Source organism: the organism of the source record quoted next, unplaced genomic scaffold, assembly GCF_019419815.1.
Source record: "Pyrus x bretschneideri cultivar Hongxiangsu unplaced genomic scaffold, Pyrus_bretschneideri_v1 Contig29, whole genome shotgun sequence".
In the NCBI taxonomy this organism is placed as follows: domain Eukaryota; kingdom Viridiplantae; phylum Streptophyta; class Magnoliopsida; order Rosales; family Rosaceae; genus Pyrus; species Pyrus x bretschneideri.
In genome coordinates, this window is record NW_025999601.1 from 3523027 (window position 1) to 3546056 (window position 23030).

The 23030-nt window shown below is 38.8% G+C and overlaps 2 protein-coding genes and 1 pseudogene across 3 annotated transcripts; 2 read left to right on the forward strand and 1 right to left on the reverse strand.

Moving 5' to 3' along the window:
- The first annotated feature begins 208 nt into the window (after nt 1-208).
- Nucleotides 209-7482, forward strand: LOC103947743 (protein argonaute 5). 2 transcript variants are annotated; one of them, XM_048588827.1, is made up of 23 exons: nt 209-474; nt 511-956; nt 1874-2100; nt 2206-2355; nt 2456-2589; nt 2685-2794; nt 3238-3338; nt 3572-3707; nt 3811-3927; nt 4035-4145; nt 4240-4311; nt 4643-4762; nt 4859-5030; nt 5146-5267; nt 5381-5518; nt 5596-5738; nt 5847-5909; nt 5995-6058; nt 6206-6329; nt 6418-6491; nt 6639-6733; nt 6839-6870; nt 6960-7482. In XM_048588827.1, exons 1-23 carry the CDS (start codon nt 240-242, stop codon nt 7133-7135), a joined length of 3162 nt encoding a protein of 1053 aa, XP_048444784.1. In that variant the 5' UTR covers nt 209-239; the 3' UTR covers nt 7136-7482. The 2 variants fall into 2 exon arrangements, with proteins under 2 accessions (XP_048444784.1, XP_009356967.3); XM_009358692.3 differs by having other exon boundaries at nt 209-956.
- A 4236-nt stretch (nt 7483-11718) lies between these two features.
- Nucleotides 11719-16162, forward strand: LOC108867267 (annotated as a pseudogene).
- A 931-nt stretch (nt 16163-17093) lies between these two features.
- On the reverse strand, nt 17094-20906 carry LOC103947746 (aspartic proteinase 36). Its single transcript, XM_009358698.3, has 10 exons — nt 20482-20906; nt 20017-20146; nt 19645-19895; nt 19317-19544; nt 18826-18988; nt 18555-18628; nt 18360-18456; nt 17918-17984; nt 17624-17695; nt 17094-17512 (listed from the first exon to the last, which is right to left on the reverse strand). Exons 1-10 carry the CDS (start codon nt 20712-20714, stop codon nt 17337-17339), a joined length of 1491 nt encoding a protein of 496 aa, XP_009356973.2. The 5' UTR covers nt 20715-20906; the 3' UTR covers nt 17094-17336.
- Nucleotides 20907-23030: the final 2124 nt, after the last annotated feature.

Below are 23030 nucleotides of genomic sequence, written 5' to 3' on the forward strand. Positions count from 1 at the left end.
GGCAAAAGAGTCATTTCACGACACACTCTTTCCTCAGCTCTTCCTTTTGCTATTTGAACCCCACTCCCTCGAAGTCTCTTCCTCTGCACGTATTAATTTAATTCCTATTGATATAAATATCATGCAACCCACATTCTCTGCTCTCACACACTAAAAGCTTACTCCTCCCCTCCCTCCCTCTCTCTCTCTCTCTCTCTCTCTCTCTCTCTCTCTTAAAACTCAGACCGATCACAGACGCGATGTCTCAACGCGGCCGCGGCCGAGGCCGCCATTCCGACCCCTCGTACGGCTCCGACGCCCCGCCGTTTAATCGCGGTGGTAGAGGCGGAGGCCGTGGTCGGGGACGACAGTCCGGTGCTCCACGGTCGTTTCAGTCCGAATCGGGCCCTAGTCGTGGTGGTCCTGGAGCTTTCCCCGCTTCGACGGTGACTCAAGCTCCCTCGCCGGCGCCGTTGGCTCAAACACCGTCTCCTGGTGGGCCGGCGCCGATGGCTCAAACACCGTCTCCTGGTGGGCCGGCGCCGATGGCTCAAACACCGGCTCCTCGTGGGCCGGCGTCGATGGCTCAAACACCGTCTCCTGGTGGGCCGGCGCCGATGGCTCAAACACCGGCTCCTCGTGGGCCGGCGTCGATGGCTCAAACACCGTCTCCTCGTGGGCCGGCGTCGATGGCTCAAACACCGTCTCCTCGTGGGCCGGCGCCGATGGCTCAAACACCGTCTCCTCGTGGGCCGGCGCCGGATCAGGGTTCCTCCAGCTCGGCGCCTCCGCCCGCTGAGGCTCTTGTCATCTCTGAGATGGAGCAGAAACTGATGCTTACCGCTCCGCCGCCATCGTCTTCCAAGGCTGTCCGGCATCCGCCGAGGCCTGGGTACGGGAAGGTCGGCGAGAAGGTCCAAGTCAGGGCCAACCATTTCTTAGTGGAGGTTGCTGATAGAGATCTCCATCATTACGATGTAAGCGTCCTTCTTCCTTTGTTCTTTTTGCAGTTTTCACTTTTTCGTTTTTATTTTTCTATGTTTATCTGTCCATCTGCATTTTACAGTTAATTTTGAATATTTTTTTTTTTACGTTTTCCTTATAATTTTGTTTTTGAAAACTTGACTAGGAATGTCATTTTTGGACCCGAAAATGATCTGTTGCCCTCAAAACATCTCTGTGACTCCAAAATTTCTTTGACATTTTACTTTTTACAATTTTTAAAAGTATTTCTGAGTTGATCTGCTCAGATGCTTCCGACTTTCGAGCGTCGTCATTGTGTTTTCAATTTTTGGCAACCATTTTGTTTTTGTTTTTAATTTTTTGAAATTTTCATTTGGATATCGTTTTGGCGTTCTTCTACCGCTGTAAATCTGACTCAGAAACGAGATTTGACGTTCCGAAAACGATTTTCTGAGTCGAAAGCGAGTCATGTGCTTTTGTACAATTTATTCTCTATTTGCTTTACTTTTCGCTGTTGCCCAACTATTTAAAATTGACCTAAATTTGTTCTAGTCAAAATGCTGAATTGCAAAATCCCAGTTTCATTTGTTTTTCAAGAAGGGTTTTGTAAATTTGATCCAGGTAGGTGTTTTGGGAAAACTCTTGATGTTTTTGAAAACACGTTGCTGATCCAAAATACCGAGTACCAAACAGCACCTATTGATGAAAGTTTGGGTGAAATAGGGTTGGTTTTCATTTGGTATTCAGTATTTTTGACTCAGAAGTGTGTTTTTGGAACAATGTAATTCTTTTGGTACTTTCTGAGCTTAGTAAACAGTGATTTTCTTGGTAAACCGTTCGTATTCTCGCTTAATTGGACAGTTGATTATTGTTGTTTTGGTTATGTGGTTGTGGGGTGTCCTAAGATTTCATTTGGTTGCTGTTGCTGTAGGTGTCGATTACCCCTGAAATTGCATCGAAAAAGATCAACAGGGATGTAATTAAGCAGCTCGTAAAACTTTACAAGGAGTCCCACCTGGGCAAGAGGACCCCAGCTTATGATGGGATGAAAAGTATCTATACAGCAGGCCCCTTACCATTTGCCTCGAAAGAGTTTGTGGTGAGGTTGGCTGAGAAGGAAGGCCGGGAGGGTTCCTCTGCAGCAGCTGGTGCCAAGAGGTATATTTGTATGAAAGTTTAGTGTCTTGTTGTCATTTTTGCATTGTTTTTTATTTGTTGCGGTTTTTTTAATGTTTTCTTCTTTGTGTTTGAATGGGCTTACAGAAGGGACCGAGATTTCAAGGTTACTCTTAAATTGGCTAGCAAACCCGACCTTTATCAACTCCAGCAGTTCCTACGAAGCCAGCAGCATGAGTCGCCTCAAGATGCAATTCAAGTTCTGGATGTTGCACTTAGGGCTACACCTTCGGAAAAGTAAGGTCATTATTTCTTAGAAGGGCATAAGATTTATGTTGTCCTTATGTACGTTTTTTTCCTTAACTACTGACGGTTTGAGTGTTGTAATTTCTATCAGATACACTGTTGCTGGGAGGTCTTTTTTTGCCATAGAGCTTGGGCAGAAAGGTGATCTTGGTGATGGTCTGGAATACTGGAGAGGCTTTTACCAGAGTCTAAGGCCGACTCAGTTTGGGCTTTCACTCAACATAGGTAATGCATTGACCAAAATTTCCCTGTTCTGATAATCATATGAAGTTAAGTAACAAGAGTGTTGTGACTATCTTTTTTTATTCATATGTTTGCAGATGTATCAGCAAGAGCATTTTATGATCCTGTCCTGGTAACTGTGTTTGTGAAGAAATTTTTAAATTACAGAGAACTGTCAAGGCCTTTGCCTGATCGTGATCGTTTGAAGGTATTTACTATTTTTGTTTCGATTTGTTTCAATTTGTTTCAAGCAGTTTTGGTAGGCAACTTATCAAAGAGTAAAGCTATTATGAATAAAATACAATGTGAATATGTTGAGTTGATAGTTTGTAATTATTTTCTACCAGTCTGAACAACCAAGTACAAGTAATTTATGCTAGTTGTGGGTTATATTTATGCAGCAGATTTGCTAGTATTTATGCTCATTTGGTTTTGAAGCTGCATTTTGTTTTAGCATGTAATCAGTTGCATTGCTTTTATCTTGAATTGACTTGTCCATTTTGGATTGACTTCCTTTGGATCAGGTGTAGATATCTACATAGACTAATTTATTCAGAGTTCTGTGTATTACTATTTACTTATGTTTGTCCAAAATTGTTGCTTAAAAGTATTTGTCTTAATCAGAGCTGGTCGGCATTCTGTTATTTACAGGTGAAAAGGGCATTAAAGGGGCTCAAGGTAGCAGTTTCTTATCGTGAGAATAGATCTTATAAAATCAGTGGGGTCTCTGTCGAACCGCTGAACATGTTGACGTAAGTCTTGTAATCTTTATGTTACATTCATGCTTATATCTTGTTTATATGTAAATAGACTTCTTGTGGTACTTGATTTGCTTGAAGTATAGAACACGACTTTTCATACACATTATCTACTCTTGTTATCATACATCGTAAAGGGTAATTTTGAAAAGAAAATCAAATTGAGTTATGACAGTGTTCCATGGTAACAGACCATTCATAACTTAATATCCATCTTTGCGTTTTAGGTTCACTCAAGAAGATAATAGTAGAATTTCAGTAGTACAATATTATCGCAATACGTACAATATTGTGCTAAGGGATGTGGCAATGCCTGCGCTTCAATCTGGGAGCGATTCAAAACCTGTTTATTTGCCTATGGAGGTTCCTTTCTTGACTTCTTGGCCATTTTATTTCCTAGCATGTTTCAGTTCTAAGTGTGGTAGTAGTCTTGAGGAGATAGTTTACTTATTTAACTTTTTGGCAGCTTTGTTCCATTGTTGCTGGGCAGAGGTACACGAAGAAGTTGAATGAGAGACAAGTAACAGCTCTTCTGAGAGCAACTTGTCAACGCCCTGGAGAAAGAGAACGAAGTATATACCAGGTCTGGATGTGATTTAATCTTTTCAACCAATGACACTCCTTTCCTAATCTAGATGGTTTTCATTTTGTTTCTGGTGCGGACGTTTCTGCATCTGTGATTCTGTGCAGATGGTTAAACACAATGCTTACAATAAAGATGAGATTGTCCAGCGGGAATTTGGAATGCATATAAGAGAAGATATGGCTTTAGTTAACGCTCGTGTGTTGCCGTCGCCCTCGGTAATTATTTATTTCCAATTTTGTTTGAATATTGCTAGTGTTTTTTTATTCATCTTTTTTTTTTCTTTGCTGGTGTTTGAATTGATGACAACAGCTGAAATACCATGACACTGGTCGTGAGAAGTCTGAAAATCCACGAATGGGGCAATGGAACATGATCAATAAGGTATGGTATTGGTTTTTAATTTGTTTAGATGGATCTGTGTGTATGTTGAACCCCATTGCATACATATTGAATCCTTGATGTGTTTTGAGGGTAGTTACACATGATTTATGCAACTGAAGGGGTTTGAGGTTAGTTAAACATGATTTTTGTAATTTAAGAGTCTTTGCAGATAGCAACTTCACTTGTTCATATTTTATTATCGGCTGTAAGCATTTTAAAATACTGTTTTTTTTAACGGCTTTTGTGATATGTGATGCAGCATCAAAATTAAACCATTGTTCTTATTAGAAATTTGGTTTCTGATTATTTTTAATTTATTCTGGTTCTGTAGAAAATGGTTAACGGTGGTCGAGTGGATTTCTGGGCATGCGTCAATTTCTCCCGATTGGACCCAAATTTTAACTTCCGATTCTGCGACGATTTGGTTAATATGTGCGGCAGCAAGGGAGTGGTAGGACTTCCTTTCTTAACTTTCTCCCCTTTCTTAACTTACTCCTCTCTTTGCATTGAATTGTTTCTTTTCCTAACCAAATTGTTTATTTCCTAGCATTTCCATCCGCAACCTTTACTTCCTCATCAATCAGCACATCCTGGGCAAATAGAGAGGGTGCTTAGAGATATCCATAAGGTGTCTAGCAAGAAACTTGATGAAATTGGACATAAGGGAAAGCCTCTTCAGCTGTTAATTGTCATTTTGCCTGATGTCACTGGATCATATGGTGAGTAGCAATCTTGGAACAAAAACTCTGGTATCTCTACAATATCATGCTTAAAATAATTGTCTTGTATTTCAAGAAAATCATGTTTAAAATCTGACATATTGATTGCTTGCAGGGATGATAAAACGAATCTGTGAAACTGAGTTAGGAATCGTGTCTCAGTGCTGTCAGCCTAAGGCAGCATCAAAGCTGAGTAAACAATACCTTGAAAATTTGTCGCTCAAGATAAATGTGAAGGTTCGTTAACGGAAAAAAAAATAAGAAAGAGATTATATTGTCCATCATATTACTTATTGTGTGTGTTCTTTATGTGTTGTCTCACGTTACTTAAACATTGAAAACTGTTGTAGGTTGGTGGAAGGAACACTGTTTTGACTGACGCCATTGAAAGAAGGATTCCTCGGGTTAGTGACATTCCCACAATCATCTTTGGTGCAGATGTTACCCATCCTCAACCTGGCGAGGACAGCAGTCCGTCAATTGCTGCTGTAAGTTCTTTTATTTTGATTTCATTTGAATTAAAAATGCATAATGTGTCTGTTAACCTGTTAGTTTATTCCAACAGGTGGTGGCGTCCATGGATTGGCCAGAGGTCACCAAGTACAGAGGAATTGTTTCTGCACAGGTTCACCGTGAAGAAATCATCCAAGATCTGTACACTGTAAAACAGGACCCTAACAAGGGACTTGTTGCTGGAGGAATGATCAGGTAATTGGGTCAACATGCACACGCTTTTGTTGTTGTTTCAATTTTTATTTTTATTTTTTTATAGTAGTTGAGTATATTTTCTTATCATGATTATTTTCATGACGTTAGGGAGCATTTCAGAGCATTTCGACTAGCAACTGGCCAAATACCAAAAAGAGTAATCTTCTTCAGGTAATAATTGTTTTTGCTGTGGTCAAGGAAAATCAAACAACACAACAACACTATGCTAATATTTGTTTTGATGTTTGCTTGACAGAGATGGAGTTAGTGAAGGGCAATTTAGTCAAGTTCTGTTGTATGAAATGGATGCTATAAGAAAGGTATGCTGACTGCTGGAATTCCAGAATTATTTTTTTATTCTTTAGATGACTTGTCATTGATCACTACTTAATTATTTATATTGAGTAGTTAGTGAGTTATTTTTTAAGATGAGCGATTTTATCTAATGTGTGTCATTGCCTTTTCAGGCTTGTCAATCGCTTCAGGAGGGATATCTGCCACCAGTTACTTTTGTTGTGGTGCAGAAAAGGCATCATACGCGCCTGTTCCCTACTGATCGGAGGACTGATAAGAGTGGCAATATTCAACCAGGTTACAATTTTATATGCATTGAGAATCTGAGATTTATTAAATTTGTTGCTTTTCTGGTTTGCGCTTCAACTCTCTTTATCTTGTCTAGGCACTGTTGTTGACACCCAAATTTGTCATCCGACGGAGTTTGACTTCTATCTCAACAGTCATGCTGGCATTCAGGTACTATTTGTGTTGTTGATTGCCAGTTCCCTTTTTGCCGGTGGTTTTCTTGCCCTTGTTGAGGATGTATTTGTGTTCTAGTAACTTTTAAATATGAAATATTGCGCTGTGCTATAGTTTGAACTGTTATCTTCTGTGCTAATGCAGGGAACTAGCAGGCCTGCACATTACCATGTCTTGTATGATGAGAACAATTTCACCGCAGATGCACTGCAGATGCTAACGAACAACCTATGCTACACGTAAGCAGACAGTAATTTCATTTCTTACTCTGGCTTATGCACTTGTACGATGCCAATTTTAAGATAACATATTGTTTGCTGGCTTTCTAATTGTATGTTTTTCAGGTATGCAAGATGCACTCGTTCAGTTTCCATTGGTACACACTTGAGTTATATTCATACATCTGTTTTCTGAAATCATGTTTTTTCCTGATTGCACTGATGGTGTTTGTGATTTTTGATGCAGTTCCTCCTGCTTACTATGCTCACTTGGCTGCCTTCCGTGCAAGATACTACATTGAAGGCGAGTACTCAGATGGAGGTTCTACTACCGGATCTACAGCTGGGGGTTCTGGTGGTGTGCGGTTCCGTGCCCTACCTGAGATAAAAGAAAATGTGAAAGAAGTTATGTTCTACTGCTGAATCAGTCTTGAGCTCCGTTTGGTCGCTGGTGGCATTGGTTTCGAGTAGTGTTTTGTAGAGGTCTGTTTTGTCGCTGGTCGTGGTCAGTTTCTAGTAGTTGTGTTTCGTCAAGGTCGTATGAACTAAAGTTGCACAACACTTTAATCTTATATTTTGGTTATCGTCTGGAAGATGGACGTTTAAATCGCTCATCTCATCCGCGATGGTTTTGGTTGTAAGTTTTGTGTCCTATGGGGGGCTTATGAAACAAGTTTTGTGAAGGAAATGGATTTTGGTTCAAACTTCAGAACCAGAATATTTTGAGGTGGATATATATTTCAAGGGAAACAAATGAAAAACGTTTGAAATATTTGAGTTTTAATGATAAGGACAAAATAAAGGGTAAAGTGAATGGTATCAGAATTAATTTTTTAGTGTACAAATGTGGTTTTTCGTTAAAGTGAACAGTATTGTGAGCTTTTTGTTAAAGTTCTCATTATTATATGTACTTGCTTAGAAAATTTATGAACTAAATTTTGTAAACTAACTGATATGGTTGTTAATGATTGAATTATTGCTGTGTTGATACAAGTTCAGAATCATTAGATTCTGTTTTGTGTATATTTTTGTTCTGTATTTGACCTGCCTCTGCTTGCCAATTGGTTCGTTTGGGTGAAAGTATGGGTTCATATTTTTGTCCAAATATTGCCAATTGGCTAATAACCCGGGCAATTATCGTTCTAAGGAGTGGAGTTGCTCTAATAGCATCTACAAGGGAGATGCAAGAAGTACATAGGATCTCCAAACTATATCTCCCTCATTGGAATAACACTCATGTACATGTATTTTACATTTCAATTTTGCTTGTATCTATTGAAATTGCTGTAATGAAGGTAGCCATGACATTGTGGCGAGCAAGCGGGGGATATAGTTTCTAACTTAAATGCATATAATTTTTATAACATCCACGGATTTGCCCACGGATTTGCGAGAGAGATTAATCTTGTGTTCCAACTTCCAATTAACAGATACTTGGTACTACAGTCTAGTGTATTTCTCTTTATTTATAAGTGAGAAGTTTTATGTTCGATTTTCGTCAAACACGTATTTTAGATAGCATTATTGCCAGCAACAATATTGTTTGTTAAAAAAAAAAAATCGCAATTTATAACATCCATGTTTTTCTTATTGGCTGCCCAACTCCAACTATTTATGATCAGCAAAATCAACTGTCTCATATTCCCTTCTCAAAACCCAAATGCCAACAAAAATCAAATTATTGTTACAGTCCTATTAAATTAGGAATGTGATTGTGTAAATCCTAATATATATTGGAAAATCTCTTAGATTCCTATTAGGAATTGATTACCTATTAAATGTTGTAATCCTAAAAGGAAAGATTTTTACCTATCCTACTATTATAAATAAAGGTACAATGAGGTAGAATAGAACACACCCACAATTATACATCTCTTTCTTTCTCTCTACTATTGCCGCACCTTCCCTCTCTCTCTGGCCTCCATAATCGTTTAGTAAATTATGCTTACAACACGTTATCAGCACGCTCTTGACGTTACGCTAAAGAGAGTTTATTCTTCAATCAGGGGAGTATTACGTTTTAATCATTCTTTTTATGATTAATTTATTATTTTGAATTGATCTACATGCTATTGATTCAATATAATTTTTCTATGTTGAATGTGATACAACGCATTGGATATGCAATTCCAGCTTTCTAAGAAGGATCTTCTACAAATTCAAAGGCTTTTGTTTTTTTCTGCCAATCAGGTACGCTTAAAATAAAGTAAGATATTTGAAACAACCATGAAGCATGAAAACATTCCCCATGATGCATGAACCCTTTACATTTATATTTCCCTTTCGATATATATATATATATATATATATATATATATATTGTATATGTTCATATATTTGTTTCATGCATTGCACAATTAAATTGTTATGTGGAATATGTGAGTCAATGTATAAAATTAAATTAGAAGCAATTTTAGGGTTTCTTAAACCCTAAGGGATTTTTGAAAGAAAGTGGAACGGAATATGGTGCGGCACACTACCGCATCATCACTATGGACACAGCAACCAGGCCACGGCCTGGACTTCACCTCGGCAGGGCCTGAAGCCCCAAGCCCAAAACACTGAAACCAGCCCAGTTTAGCTGAGTCCCTCCACCCGTATGTCGCAACCTTATGGTTGCTGGGCTTGTGTAGCAGCAAAGGGCTTGCAACCTTGGCCTTCAGTCTACGTTAGCAAGCCGCATAGCTTGCTAGGCCTTGCAGTACCCCGACCCGCCTTGCATGATAGCCAACCCATTGCAGCTGAGTTTCCTCGCGCCAAACCCAAGGCCATCTCATGCTGGCCTTGTCCCGTGCCCTCCTTTGGTCCAAAAATTGAAACCTAGCTGAGGCTGGGGTTTCTCCTTCATTCTGTGACCTGAAGTTCACACTCGAGTCCTTTTTGGGCCATGCCTTTTACTCAAGGCACCTAACCGTGCCCAATTATTTTTTTGGGGGCAATTTTTTGACCCAATGCTATTATTTTAGCATTCTAAATAATTTTAACCCATATGTTAATATTATTTTGCTTCTACAATCGACCCTGTATGGCCCGATCTATTAAATTAATTAAAAGTGACATGCAGTCCATTAATCTGATAATGAATCCAAAATTATTGACTTGAAGATCACTTTTGGACATTAACGATTCAATAATTTATTTTTATACTTTGAACCGTTGACACACTTTCTTAGTCCCAACGCTCTCACACTTGAGTTCCCGAAGAAACTCAAATCTACTGCACTTAGTTGTATATTGCATTCTGTGTTCTTGCAGGAACCTCTCTTTTATGAACTAAACATTCATAAACTAAATTGAACCTGTAGTTTTAAATGTAGTGCCTTTGAAACCCGAAGATTTCATAAAACAATACACCTATGAAAACCCGACGTTTTCATGAAAACCATGTGTTAGAACTCAAAGGTTCTAACTTTGATGTTTATGGATGATTCCTTCCCATAGCACCAATCACAATCTTGTTCCTTCCATTCTGTGGATTGTCGTACCGTCACAAGTTTGATTTTCTTGATTTGGACATTTATAATAGAAACCACTTTATGTGGGGTACAAGACGTGAATCTCCGCTGGACTATCAAGAAATTGAGAAACCATTGACGCCAACAATGACATGGAAGAGTTGAATAAGCCTCCGCCATGATCTTCATTCAAAGACTTATGCCCGACGCATTATTAACGGAAATACCTCCCAATCGAGGATTCCATGGCTCTTTGGCTCGCTTCTACAGACCACCAAATCATGAAAGATATTGCCTGAAACACACCATGATTACGTCTATGAATGAGCACGATTATGAAGTTTATAAATATGATCGAATTTTAACTAAGAGAATACTTTTCTCGTCCTTCCTTGTTTCTAACTCGCTCCTAAAGCAACAAGTGTAGAAAGCAGAAGTTTACCAAAATTCTCGGATCTGATTACTACCACAAACATATGGTAGAATCAAGGCCTGCCAAGATGTGGCATCATGCCTGAAGTGTGATCCTTGACACCTAAGACCTAAAGCTTCAAGAATAAGGAATAATATTCCCAAACCTTAACTCTGCAGAATCTACTTCCGTCTTGATGGAATAGATCATTGGTTATGCACCTGTTCGTGCCCCTACCAATGTTGTTGAGGCGTACCATTCTCATAGTCAATATATGAGACTAATTTTTCTCCACCGAACACCATTGAGAGAGCAGAATTTTGACATGAATGGCCTTGTTGGTCGAATCCACCCTAGTAACTTTGGTTTACTTTGTGAACATTTTTCCATGTTCTTGGATTCAAGTTTGGTGTATGTTTTACTTATGGATAATCTTATTGATATTGTCCTCGAATATGAGTTAATTGAATCATGTTTCTTAATACATGTCACCGATTCAATTAAACACGTGATTAGGTAGGAATGTGGGAAAGTTAGTTGTCTGGATGAATGCATACTACGCACACTAACTTTACACCTAAATCACATCTCTAACAACGACTTCAGGTCTATCTAACCTGATTAAGAGCAATTGGCACGCTCCTCGTTGTATGAATGGTACTGAATTACCATTTAAGGGACCTTAAATTCTCCCTGTCGTTGAATTTTTAAGGATATTCGAGATGACAATGATCATAAATGAAACCACTGAAGAAAATAAAGTGAAATATCTTTGCACCACCTCCAAAAATTAGCCTGAAGCTTTGATTTAGGGCCAATGGGTTATCTCCCAACTGGGAATACACCACATATGGCCAGCCTGGAGCTTGGTGATTGAGCAGTCTCTGAAACCGAACCCTAGGTACTCAATGTCTCAACGTGGCCGTGACCGAGGCCGAGGTTGCCATTCGGACCCCTCGCACGCCTCCTAAGCCCCGTCGTTTAATCGTGGTAGAGGTGGCAACGAACGTGGATCACCAAGAGAGGTGAGGTCTCAAAGTAGCCGTCAATGGTGGACTAACTACGCCACCATAATCACCGATGCACCACAGACGTCATTTCAATTCGCAACGGGGCCCAGCCAGCGCAGGCCAGAAGGAATGAGTGGTTATTGTGGTGTGGTTACACCAACACCAACACCAACACCGGAGCCTAGGACAAATAATCCTCGCGAACTGGTGCCGGCTCAGGCTTCGTCCAGTTTTACTCATCCGGATGCAGAGGCACCGCTGATATGTGAGATGGAGAAGAAGCTAACATTAACTGCTCTGACACCGGCGTCATCCAAGGCCATTAGGTTTTCGCCAAGGCTGGGTTTCAGAACTCTTGGGGAGAAGATTCAAGTGAAGGCCAACCACTTCTTAATGGAGGTTGCGGACATGGATCTCCATCACTACGATGTAAGTAATTAAGCCTCTTTGTATTTTGACTCTTCAGTGTCCTCTTACAGTAAGTATTTTTCCTTGGTTTTTAAATATTAGGGCAAAAGACTGTTTACTACCCTCATGTTTCATGGTTTTCAATATTTAGTACATCTAGTTTTTTTTGTCCCAGAGTCATACCTAAAGTGTAAATTTTGGGATAGTCTCATACATCTATTAGTCAAATTGTTAAGTCTTCTGTTAACTATGACGTGACGCCCATATGGACAATAAAAGGGGCACCATGTGTCAATAAGGGTCCCACGTGGATAGTAAAAATAAATAAAAAAAATTAAACATTAAACATTACAAAATTACAAAAAAAAAAAAAAAAAAAAAATGTCTTTTTCCTCAACTCGACCCTCCCTCCCTTTTCTCCTCTGCACCTACCCAAGTCACCACCGCCATTCCATCCTCAGTGGACCCAGCCCACCTCCTCCGGGTCTGCACCATTCTCTACTAGCAACAAAACTCGCCTGAGTCATGTCTCCACTCGAACCTCAACTCCTCCGCCTTCCAACTCACCCACGAGTTTTTCCTCCAGGTCTGTAACTTCTTCCCCCTTTCATGGCGGCCTGTCTACCTCTTCTTCCACTACACCCAGTCCCACCACCTCTATTTCACCCACATCGCCGTCTTTTTCAACAAAGTGTTCGACGTCATTGGCAAATCCAGGAACATCCAGCTCTTTTAGGTCACCCTCCATGAGATGGCACGTCATCGTTTGGTGAATCGCAAGACTTTTCTGATTGCTTTTAGGACGCTGGCCAAGGCCAGAGAGTTGAACAAATGTGTCGATTTCTTTCACACCATGAATAGGTTTGGATTTTGGTACGATTTAGGGAATTTGAATGTGGTGGTTGAGGATTTGTGTGGGTCGAAGCTCGTCGTTGAGGTGAGATTTTTGGTTTTGAAGTTAAAGGAATGGATTCGGCCCGATGAGTTTACTTACAAGTGTTTGATTCAAGGTTTTTGCGATGTGGGTGATTTGATCGGTGTTGTTGAGAAGATGATGGAGACCCTTTTCAACACGAATCGGTATGTCCAGGAACATGATGGAGACCTTTTTCACCCACATCGCCGTCTTCTTCAACAAAATGCTTGACGTCATCGGCAAGTCCAAGAACATCCAGCTCTTCTGGGACACCCTCCATCAGATGGGACGTTGTCGGATCCGGTCAAGGTCGAGCTCAATCAGCTCGATCCGTTGCTTTTCTCCAGATTTGCGGTCGATTTCTCGAGATTTGCCATCAAATCTAGTAGGTGAGGCACGCTCCTTCGAGCTCATAGGGCCGTCAAAGAGGATAAGGGTTGGATTTGGGGAAGACGAGGATGTGGGTGATGGGAGGGTGGGCACAAGTGGGATTTGGGGAGGATGAAGGTTTTTTTTATATATTATATTATATGTATATTTTTTTATTTTATTTGTTTATTTTTAATTTCCACATGGATGACACGTGACGCCCAGTCATTGTCCACATGGGTGCCACATCACAGTTAACGGGAGACTTAATAGTTTGACTAACGGATGTATGAGACTGTCCCAAAATTTACACTTTAGGTATGACTCTGGGACGAAAAAAACTTGACGTACTAAATGTTAAAAACCACAAAACTTCAAGGTAGTAAACAGTGTTTAACCCTAAATATTATTTTTGCGTTTTCCGTTTACTTATCAAGAATGAATATTCAAGGCATGAATATCATCCTCTTCTAAGAGTTGTTTGACAAATTTTAGAGAAATTTTATTTGAACCCTTATAACCTATTTTTTACACCTTATTTAAATTTTGCATGTGAAATGTCTTTTTTATTCTATTGTATAATTACCATAAAGTACAAGAAGAAATTAACAATAAAACTAAATTTTATCAATACACCCACACCCAGTAATCAAACTCCTACCCTCATGCAATCTTTTGCCTACTTTCTATATTATGGCGATCTTGAAGTTTTGGATTCTCCAACTAAGGTATGAATCGAATCCATCTCGTTACAAATCTAGTCCCAATAGTAAGGAATTATTCATTTTATACATTTTTTTGGTTCCTTTATCTGCCGACAACTCTTAAGTCTCTTTGCCAGTTGATAATCTAGGGTTTTTAATGATAATATTATTATGTTTTTCGTGTCTTATGGATGTGGGGGTGTGGGGTGCATTTAGTGACAGTTTCATTTGGTGGCTACGCATATTGGTGTCAATTACCCCTGATGTTACAGTGAAAAGGGTGAAAAGGGATGTGATTAAGCAGCTCGTTGTTTTGTACAAAGAGTCACACTTAGGTCAAGGAACCCCAGCGTATGATGGTATGAAAAGCATTTACACCGCAGGTCCATTGCCTTTTGAATCCAAAGAATTTCTGGTCAAGCTACCTTAGAAAGATTACCGTGACGGGTCATCTTCTTCCTCTCGCTCGAAAAGGTATAACTATTTTTGTATGAGAGTTCAGTGCTTGTGTGTCTTGTTTTCATCTCTATATGTTTTTATAGTTATTGCAGTTTTCTGAATATCATTTGTTTTTGCCTTTTGGTGTGTTTGAATGACTTACAGATTGGATAGGGAGTTTAAGGTGACTCTCAAGCTGGGGAACAAACCCGACCTTTGTCAACTACAATAATTCTTGCGCAGGAAGCAACACGAGTCGCCTCAAGAGGCTATACAAGCACTTGATGTTGCTCTTAGAGCCACACCATCTGAAAAGTAACACCTCTTTGTTAGAACCAGCGTATGACATGGTTTCTTTCATTCTGCTGTTTCTTGTTTCGTTACTAATTATATGTTGAATGTTGTATTTTCTACTGTTAGGGCTGGTTTGATATTGTTGTGCTTTGAACAAAAACTGATTCTGCTGTGCTGTGAAAATATGCTTATTTTTGCTGCTTCACGTTTTCAGTTTTTTTTTTCATCCAAAACTATGAAAATAAGTTGTTTTTAAGTGTTTAACAATCACCTTTTTGAGCTCAGTTTTTTTTTATACCTACTTTTTATAAAAGCATCTCAGTACCAAACCAATACTTACACCGTTGTTGGGAGGTCTTTTTTCTCCACAACGCTTGGGCCAAAAGGTGAGCTTGGTGACGGTCTGGAATATTGGAGACGATATTACCAGAGTCTTAGGCCGACCCAGTTTGGGCTTTCCTTCAATATAGGCATTAGGTTCACCCAATTTCCTTGTTTCGGAAACCATGCAAAGCCAAGTAACAAGAATGCTTTGCCTAACTTCTTATTCAAATTTTGCAGATGTGTCTGCCACATCTTTTTTTGAATCCATCCTAGTAACGGAATTTGTGAAAAAATATTTCAACATAACAGATGTTTCAAGGCCTCTGTCTGATCGTGATCGTGATCGTGTGAAGGTATTCACCATTTCCTTTTGATTTGCGGAATGCAGTTTTGATAGGTAACTTACCAAGAATTAAAGTAATATAGATGAAGTAGAACACAAATCTGTTGAGTGCAGAATTTCTAATTATTTGCTAATTTTCGGAACAAGAAGCTATTCATTCTGCTGATAGGTTATGTATATGTGAATTTGCTCGTATTTAGGTAGCTGCATTTAATTTTAGCATGTTATCAGTTGTTTTTGTGGATTCTTCAAGTCTCCTCCTTAATTAAACATTTTGTGTTCAACAAAGCTTGTGACATTCTGTTACTGACAGGTGAAAAAAAGCCTTAAAGGGTGTCATGGTAGCAATTTCTTATGGGACTAGAACATATAAAATCTCGGGAGCGTCCACGGAACCGCTGAACCAACTCAAGTCTGTCTTGTGATCTTTATGCTCATGCCTATTTTCAGTTTGAATCAGTACTTAATATACGAACTCTGAATACGGAAGTAGTAAGATGGTAGTTTAACATTATCGTGAAAGGTACAATGTTGTGCTAAAGAATGTGGCAATGCCTGCCATTCAATCTGGAAGTGCTTCCAAACCTGTTTATTTGCCTACGGAGGTACCTCCCTCGATTCTTTAAGCGGCTTGTTTTCCAGTTTGATATTTTTTCTGGGTACGGTACTAGCCTTTATGCTGATTTCAATTCTTTGTTTTGGTTTTGCACTTGTACAGTGCAGTTTGAATATAACATATGTTGTTTCAGGTATGCAAGGTGCACGGTCTGTTTAGGTACGAACTTGCCTGAGATTTTTTACTTCTGTTTTTTGCAAATTACGCGTTTGCTGATTGCGCCCTACTAATGTCTACGTTTTTTTTTCGTTTTCTCGTGCAGTTCCTCCTGCTTACCATGCTCATCTGCTTCCTTATCACACACGACACTACATTGAGGGAGTTTATTCTGATCGAGGTTCTCGTACAGGTCCTAAAGCCGGGGTTGCTGGTGGTGTGCGGTTCAGAGCCCTGCCCGAGATCAAACAAAATGCGGAGGATGTTATGTTCTACTGCTGAAATATATAGGCAGTTTTGGTATTTCTTCCAAGTTCTTTTCTTTTCGAAGCGTGTTTTGTCGAGGTTCTTCGAATTAAGTTGCACAAAGACCTTAATCTTGCACTTCTGTTTCTCTGAAAAAATGCCATCGGAATCTCATTGGTGATGGTTGTTCTTGCAAGTTTTGTGTCCTGTGTATTGTGCATTTTGTTAAGTATTATTTTTGCATTAAGGCTACGTCTAGTTAGTGGAAAAAGGAGGATTATGGACGTACTTTCATGTTTGGTGAGTCCAAGCTTGGGATTGTTTTTCCTCGTCCTAGCGGGAAAGAGGAGGATTACGAAATTACTTCCTTTTCCACGTTTTGGTGAGTTCAATGTCAAGATTGTTTCTCCTCCTACAGGTAAAAAAAAAAGGAGGAAACCCAATCCCTAGCTTGGACTCACCGAAACGTGCACAATGCCAACGATACGAAGAGCTAGCTTTGCTACCCGAAAAGGCTCCTTGCTTTCGGGTAAAACTTGCAAACTGATGAGCACAATTGATAAGCACTGTCAAAGAACTGAAGATCACATGTTAAAGCAAATGTGAGAATAAAAATCTAGTTTCAACTTCATAGTTAACATCTTGATAATATCTAGGTAATCACAAGCATATACCGATGCAAATAAGGCATGACACGAAGGAAGTTTCGTATAAACTACTATCCCGTCGAACCAATTACATGTAAATGTATTTTACAACCTATCGACAGGGCGACGTGTAATTCTACATGTTTGATGAAAACAATCTTAGAAGAAACACAAACCTATTCTAATGCACACGGTCTTACTGGTTCCTACAAATGTAAACCAGCAAGATAAGAGATACAGTGGAAGAAAGAATGAAATGATCGCCCCAGATCTTTAGAAGCGTATGCTATAAAAACGAGTTTCCTTGTATAGTTATGATAAGTGAAAGGAAAGCCAACATGCATGCTGGAATCAGCTCGTAGCGATCATTATGCAAGGAACGGCTGTCACTTAGCTGTCCTGCATTGACATATTCACTTTGTCCGCTTCTACTTGTTGCAGAAACATTAACTGTTGTTGAACCTAATAAGGATGATACATCGGATCAAAGTTTAGTGCTGGCATAGACTCGGAACTTAGATAGCAAGTGCATAGATTGCATAAAATTCTTTCAGGAGGATTATGGAAACTTACAGTCATAGTTAGTCCATCCAATTTGTTGACCTCCCAAATCATAGACCACAATTTTGTCTTTCAGCACGAGGTCTGGCAAAAGAAATATCACATTAATAAAAAATAAAAAAAAATTGGGGAGAGAGAGAGTGGGTTACAAAAATGTAATAAAAAAAATTCTCATACAAGGATTTCAAACTCTAACATACACCGAACCCACCAAGTTCATGAGATCAGGGAATATAAATCTTCGAAGTGGTACAGAATCGGCAAAATTAATTAATCGATGAGAAGTTTCTAGTTTGGTGTCTATACCTCCTAAAATCGTTATCCCTGAACCTCGAATCTTCTGGAGGCCAATGCACCACCTTGCAGCACCACTCTGTAACAAGAAGTTTACCCATTTCAACTACAAATTCAGATAGCAAGACTACAGCTCTACATAAGGTTAATAACGGACAAGCAGTGTATGGATGATGTAAATCCTATAGCTGACAAAATCATTTTTACTTTTCAATATGTATGTGCTAAATGCTAATGAGTGGAGAACAACCGTTAACGGAGGAAATGTTGAAGAAAAAAGCAGCAGAATGTATACTGAGGAATAGTCAAGAAAGACTATGCAGTTGGAGATTCCATCATAAGGATTGTCCATTAGAAGAAGCTTATGCATTTCACTCCAACTCGTCAGCATTTTGTGAAAGAGAAATGTCCAAGCAAATCCTTGGTAACTGAAATACCTAAAAGGAAAACTTACAACAGAAGTCTGCTGTATAAGGTAGTCCTGCGGTCTCAGAATCAAGGATGCACCGCCAGCAAAGTTAAAACTAACTTGAGGAAATATATCACTGACACTGAACATAAAATACACATACATTTTAGAGAAAAATCATTACAAAACAGAAAGCACTGAATGGAAAAACAATGGAGATAACAGATTCAGAAAGTTAACCTGGAGGTGATCAAATAACATTGATTTGCGCTGGAAACAACAGGGCGCACTGATTGTGAAACTGAAGCAGTTATCTGCATGGCACGGAAAAGTATGAATTCAAAACTTTTCAACTTATGTTTACCCAAATTTTGTGAAACTCAATATCAGAAAAATTAACTAGACAAACATGTCATAGAGCATGATGTTTTCATTTTTTTCCATCTAAGCACCAATATGATGTCCAAAGCAGACTAATTATAGGAAATCACATTACATAAGTGAGACTTACAGCACTGACAAAAGGGTCATAGGCTTCGGCTGCAAGGTATGCCAAAGTTGTACCAGAATCAACTATAGTTCCTCGGTTGCTTGATGTTGCGAACACTGCTGTATCAATGGGCAATATCTGCCCGTTGACAGAAATGCTCTGCAGATTCAAATTATAATGAGGCCTGAAATATTAAATGTCCAAATGATTAGTCAAAACACATCAGTAAGGAAACAATATCAAATAGAAAAAAAATCCCTAAAATTTGACATATCAGAATTGAGCAACATGTTAATTTGTTTCTCTAGAAGTATATGCAGAAGGACTAGTTAAGTTGTTCAGGGTTCCAAATGGTTTGGTTTTAGGTGACGACAATGCTATAATGGAGTCGGATTTCTATAATGAGTAATGACTGATCTACGATTGTGAAATAACAGAAAGCCACCAAATATTTTTGGCTTTGGGGTGATATTGTAAGATGTGCAGTGGAATTATAATCAAAAGGAACGTACTGTGAAGGGACAAGCGGGCTATAGACAATATTTGGTTCCACAATCTCGCCGATAACCAATATACCTCCACCACTATCGTCTCCCCTCAAGCAGTGGGAGAAGACACTTGGTGCTACTCCTTGCGAAGACAACTGAGAGATGACAGACATACCCTGTTGGCCAAACCCGAAGATCCCATCAACTGCTCTATCTGACTTTGTCAAGTCCCCAGTCTGCAAGGTGCTACACCTGTTTTCACCATCCTAGGGAATGACTTTCAAGATTCAAGCAAAATGCATAAAAGATTATAAATCAATTATTTAACTTGGAAAGACCCGTTATAACTCACCCAAAGACAACATTAGCTGAATAATTTTGGGTCAGAGAACCCTCAAGAATCGTCTCAAGGTGCAACAAGTCTGATACGTAATAGCCTGATGTCCCACTGCCATCTCCATACTGGAATGTGTAAGAACACTGGTTATTCTGCGTGGAACAATCAGAATCTGAGGATTGAACTCCAAGACTGCACCTTCGATCCGAGCAAGAAATGAATTGTGACGTTGATGAGCTTCCAGGATCAAACAAATTGAGCTGAATCTGTAAGAATTACAAACAACCTTTACGAAAACTGTCGCAGAAAATGGCTCCTAAGCTTTCACAAGCTCAAAAAGATTGAAACCATGATAGGAATGTCGACAGTAAGGAAATGCACGTTTACCGGGAGCCCACTTGTCTCAGGGCAACCATTGCAGGAACCGCAATTGACCCACAAAACATCACTTCCGGTGTCAATCTGCACATAATAATCTCTTGGAGGAGATCCCAATTGCAGCTTTGTATAATAAAGCCTATATAAGGGAAAAAATTCCACAAAAAACCACAGAATTATTAACAATCCTCCAAAGCATTTAATGATAAATACCCATTACTGTTAAGAATATAAAACTTAGAGAACAGTCAAAGCAGAAGAAAACAATTTAAAACTTATACAACTTTCAAAGAATCAAATAAGGAAAGAAACCACAACAGGGAACTAATTGTTACTTATAAGGAAAGAACCCCAATTTAAAAATGCAAATCCATTATCCACAACATCAAATCTAAACACAAACAAATCTAAAAAATTAGAGAAAACCCACATCAGAACTACATAAAATGGTGCCAAAGGAGGTGTCCAAATTACCCAACGCGGAAGGGGTTGTAAGTTCCCTCAACAGGGAAATCAACGATGCCATTAGAGGACTGAAGCTTCCTCCCATGCCGGACTCTGTCCCGAGCTCTGAGTTGACTCAGGTCCTCTAGGTGGTTCGAAGGAAAAGCTCTCTCGAGGCTGAGGGTCGCTGGAAAACTACAGAGGACCACAGCCGCCGACATCAGAATTGCGCCGGCAATGAAAATTACGGAGGGAAATCCCATTTTGGTCGGACCAGAATTTGTATTAAAAAAGAAGACCCAAGAATTAATTAGGAGCACTCAGAGCTTCCAAAATTCTAACGGCGGACAAGGCATTGATTGAGGCAAGTATCTATCTTCGTTGTGCGTTTTTGAGAGTGAGGAAAGAAAGAGTCGAGAGAGAGAGAGAGAGAGAGAGAGAGAGAGAGAGAGAGAGACAGAGACAGGGCGTTGGGAATTGATGGGAGAGAGAGTACAGAAGTTTCGAAATGTCGAAATGGACAAACTTTATTTTTTTATACTTAATTAATTTGTGGTATCCTTTACTTTGTGTTGTCTAATCATACTTCTTTAGTCTTTTACTTTTCAAAGTACAAATCTTTGAGACTGCGCTGTGACACAAGTGGGGATTTTCCATGGAACAAGAATTGTCTGCTCTTCATTTTTACTGTTCTTTTCGTGCTTTTCTGTTTTATGTGATCACGGAAACACATTTATTATTGGGCATTGACATCTTAATGCGTTGCAATCTGGACATTGATCGATCTTTATGCTTTCCAGCAGCCATACAATCCGAATCGCCTATTACTACCTATAAAGTAAAGATCACCACCCTTCCACTTGCTATTCAGTAGCCACATTAACATTTTATATTAATTTTTTTATAAAGATAATAAGATAAAAATAAATAATAATATAAAATGTTAACGTGCTTTAACCGTAATCATACAAACAAAAAAGCACAGAAAAGACACTGAAAATGAAGGGCAGACAATCCTTGTCTTTTTCCATACTATTTCTGGGCTTTGGTGAACTACAATGTACATGCGGTCACTCTATCTTCGTTTTCTTACTTTGCAAGTAGTATATTGGTCACATCAAGTAACATTGCTAGCCATTTATTAATGCTACGAATTATTCAATATTATGAATGTTTTACTATCTCAATAAACTTGGAAAGTAATTGACTGAAAACATTAGGAAACTTTGTGGGGATGCTTTCAACACCTTTATTCTTTGATTTTTATGAATGAAGGACAACTGCAAATGAAAGGTCTAAATATAGTTTCGTCTAAAATTATAATTCTACAAGAAATTATTTTTAAATGAATTATTTAGACCAGATTCATATATCAATTCTAATTGAAGAGGTTAAATATAGTCCTTAATAATGTATTATTTTTAAGTTTCTTTTAATTTTATTGGTTAATTGAATTAAACTACTATATTTATGTGCACTATCACTTTCTTTCAAAAGCAATCAACCCATTAACCCATCGATTAAAGCATCAACCAGTCTTAAGATTATAAATTAAACGGGTTGAAAGGGTGGCAGAAATTAGTGGCCTTTTAGCTGTTATTTGACCTGATGGGCTCTATAAATTTATTACTCTCCATTGGAAAGAGTTTTTGAACACTATCGACAATTTTTTGGCTTTTGAACATTTAGTTTTCTTTGAGATGTGCTATCCACACACCTCTTTTTACTTCTCACACACCCTTTGTTAATTTCTGTTCGTTAATCTTCTTTAATTCATCCAATCCGACAACCAAAAATTAGAAAGGTGTGTGAGAAGTAAAAAAGAGATGTGTGAATATCATACCCCTTTTCTTTATTAGAGACATCATCCATTTGTATTCTGATTCAAATCTCAATCGTATGTCTGCTTACCTGATTCGATTCACTTCATTATCTACTAGCATCACCAACTTTTTCAGAATGTCCTCACTTTCGGATCTCCTCCTCCTTCATCACATGGACATGTTCCTTTACCGTCTGTGTGTCCAACCACACCATGTCTTAGCACTTGTCCACGATTAGCATAGGAGCAAGAGTGGAGTTTGCAAGTCCAATCCCACATTACTTTAGGATGAAACTTCAAGGTGGGGCAGAATGCCAAATTAGCCTTCAATTATGATGCAACTCTGTAGAAGGAGAGGGTCCCACTCTCCACCGTTGCTTAACAAAAGAGCCAAATTCTCCAAATTCCACTATCTTTTTATAATCCATTTTTTTTGTGAACTTTGGGTGAACCCAATGCACAATTATTTCACATTTTACTTTATATGTCGGTTTTTAAAGCTAAAAGTTGTCCAAGTTTGTTTACTAGGAAAGTGAACGTAAATATAGAAGACGATGGATACTAAGAACTACATATGAAATAAAAAACTTTATGTGATACTTTAATTTCTTGATTGAATTATAACCATACAGACCATTAGTGGACAGAGAGATGAGAATTAATTAGTATGAAGAGAAACGTAGCAACCCTTTATAAGAAGGTCCTATTAACTCAAAATCCTGAAATTTTCAGCTTTGGCCACAACATGATACAAGAT

Excerpts from the sequence above, each read along its gene's own strand:
- LOC103947743 (XM_009358692.3), top strand. The coding sequence starts at position 240 with ATGTCTCAACGCGGCCGCGGCCGAGGCCGCCATTCCGACCCCTCGTAC. Across the intron at positions 2,101-2,205 it reads GCAGCAGCTGGTGCCAAGAG|AAGGGACCGAGATTTCAAGG; the intron begins GTATATTTGTAT and ends ATGGGCTTACAG. Across the intron at positions 3,708-3,810 it reads CTGTTTATTTGCCTATGGAG|CTTTGTTCCATTGTTGCTGG; the intron begins GTTCCTTTCTTG and ends ACTTTTTGGCAG.
- LOC103947746 (XM_009358698.3), bottom strand. The coding sequence starts at position 20,714 with ATGGGATTTCCCTCCGTAATTTTCATTGCCGGCGCAATTCTGATGTCG. Across the intron at positions 20,147-20,481 it reads TACAACCCCTTCCGCGTTGG|GCTTTATTATACAAAGCTGC; the intron begins GTAATTTGGACA and ends TCCCTTATATAG. Across the intron at positions 19,545-19,644 it reads TCAGCTAATGTTGTCTTTGG|GTGTAGCACCTTGCAGACTG; the intron begins GTGAGTTATAAC and ends TGGTGAAAACAG.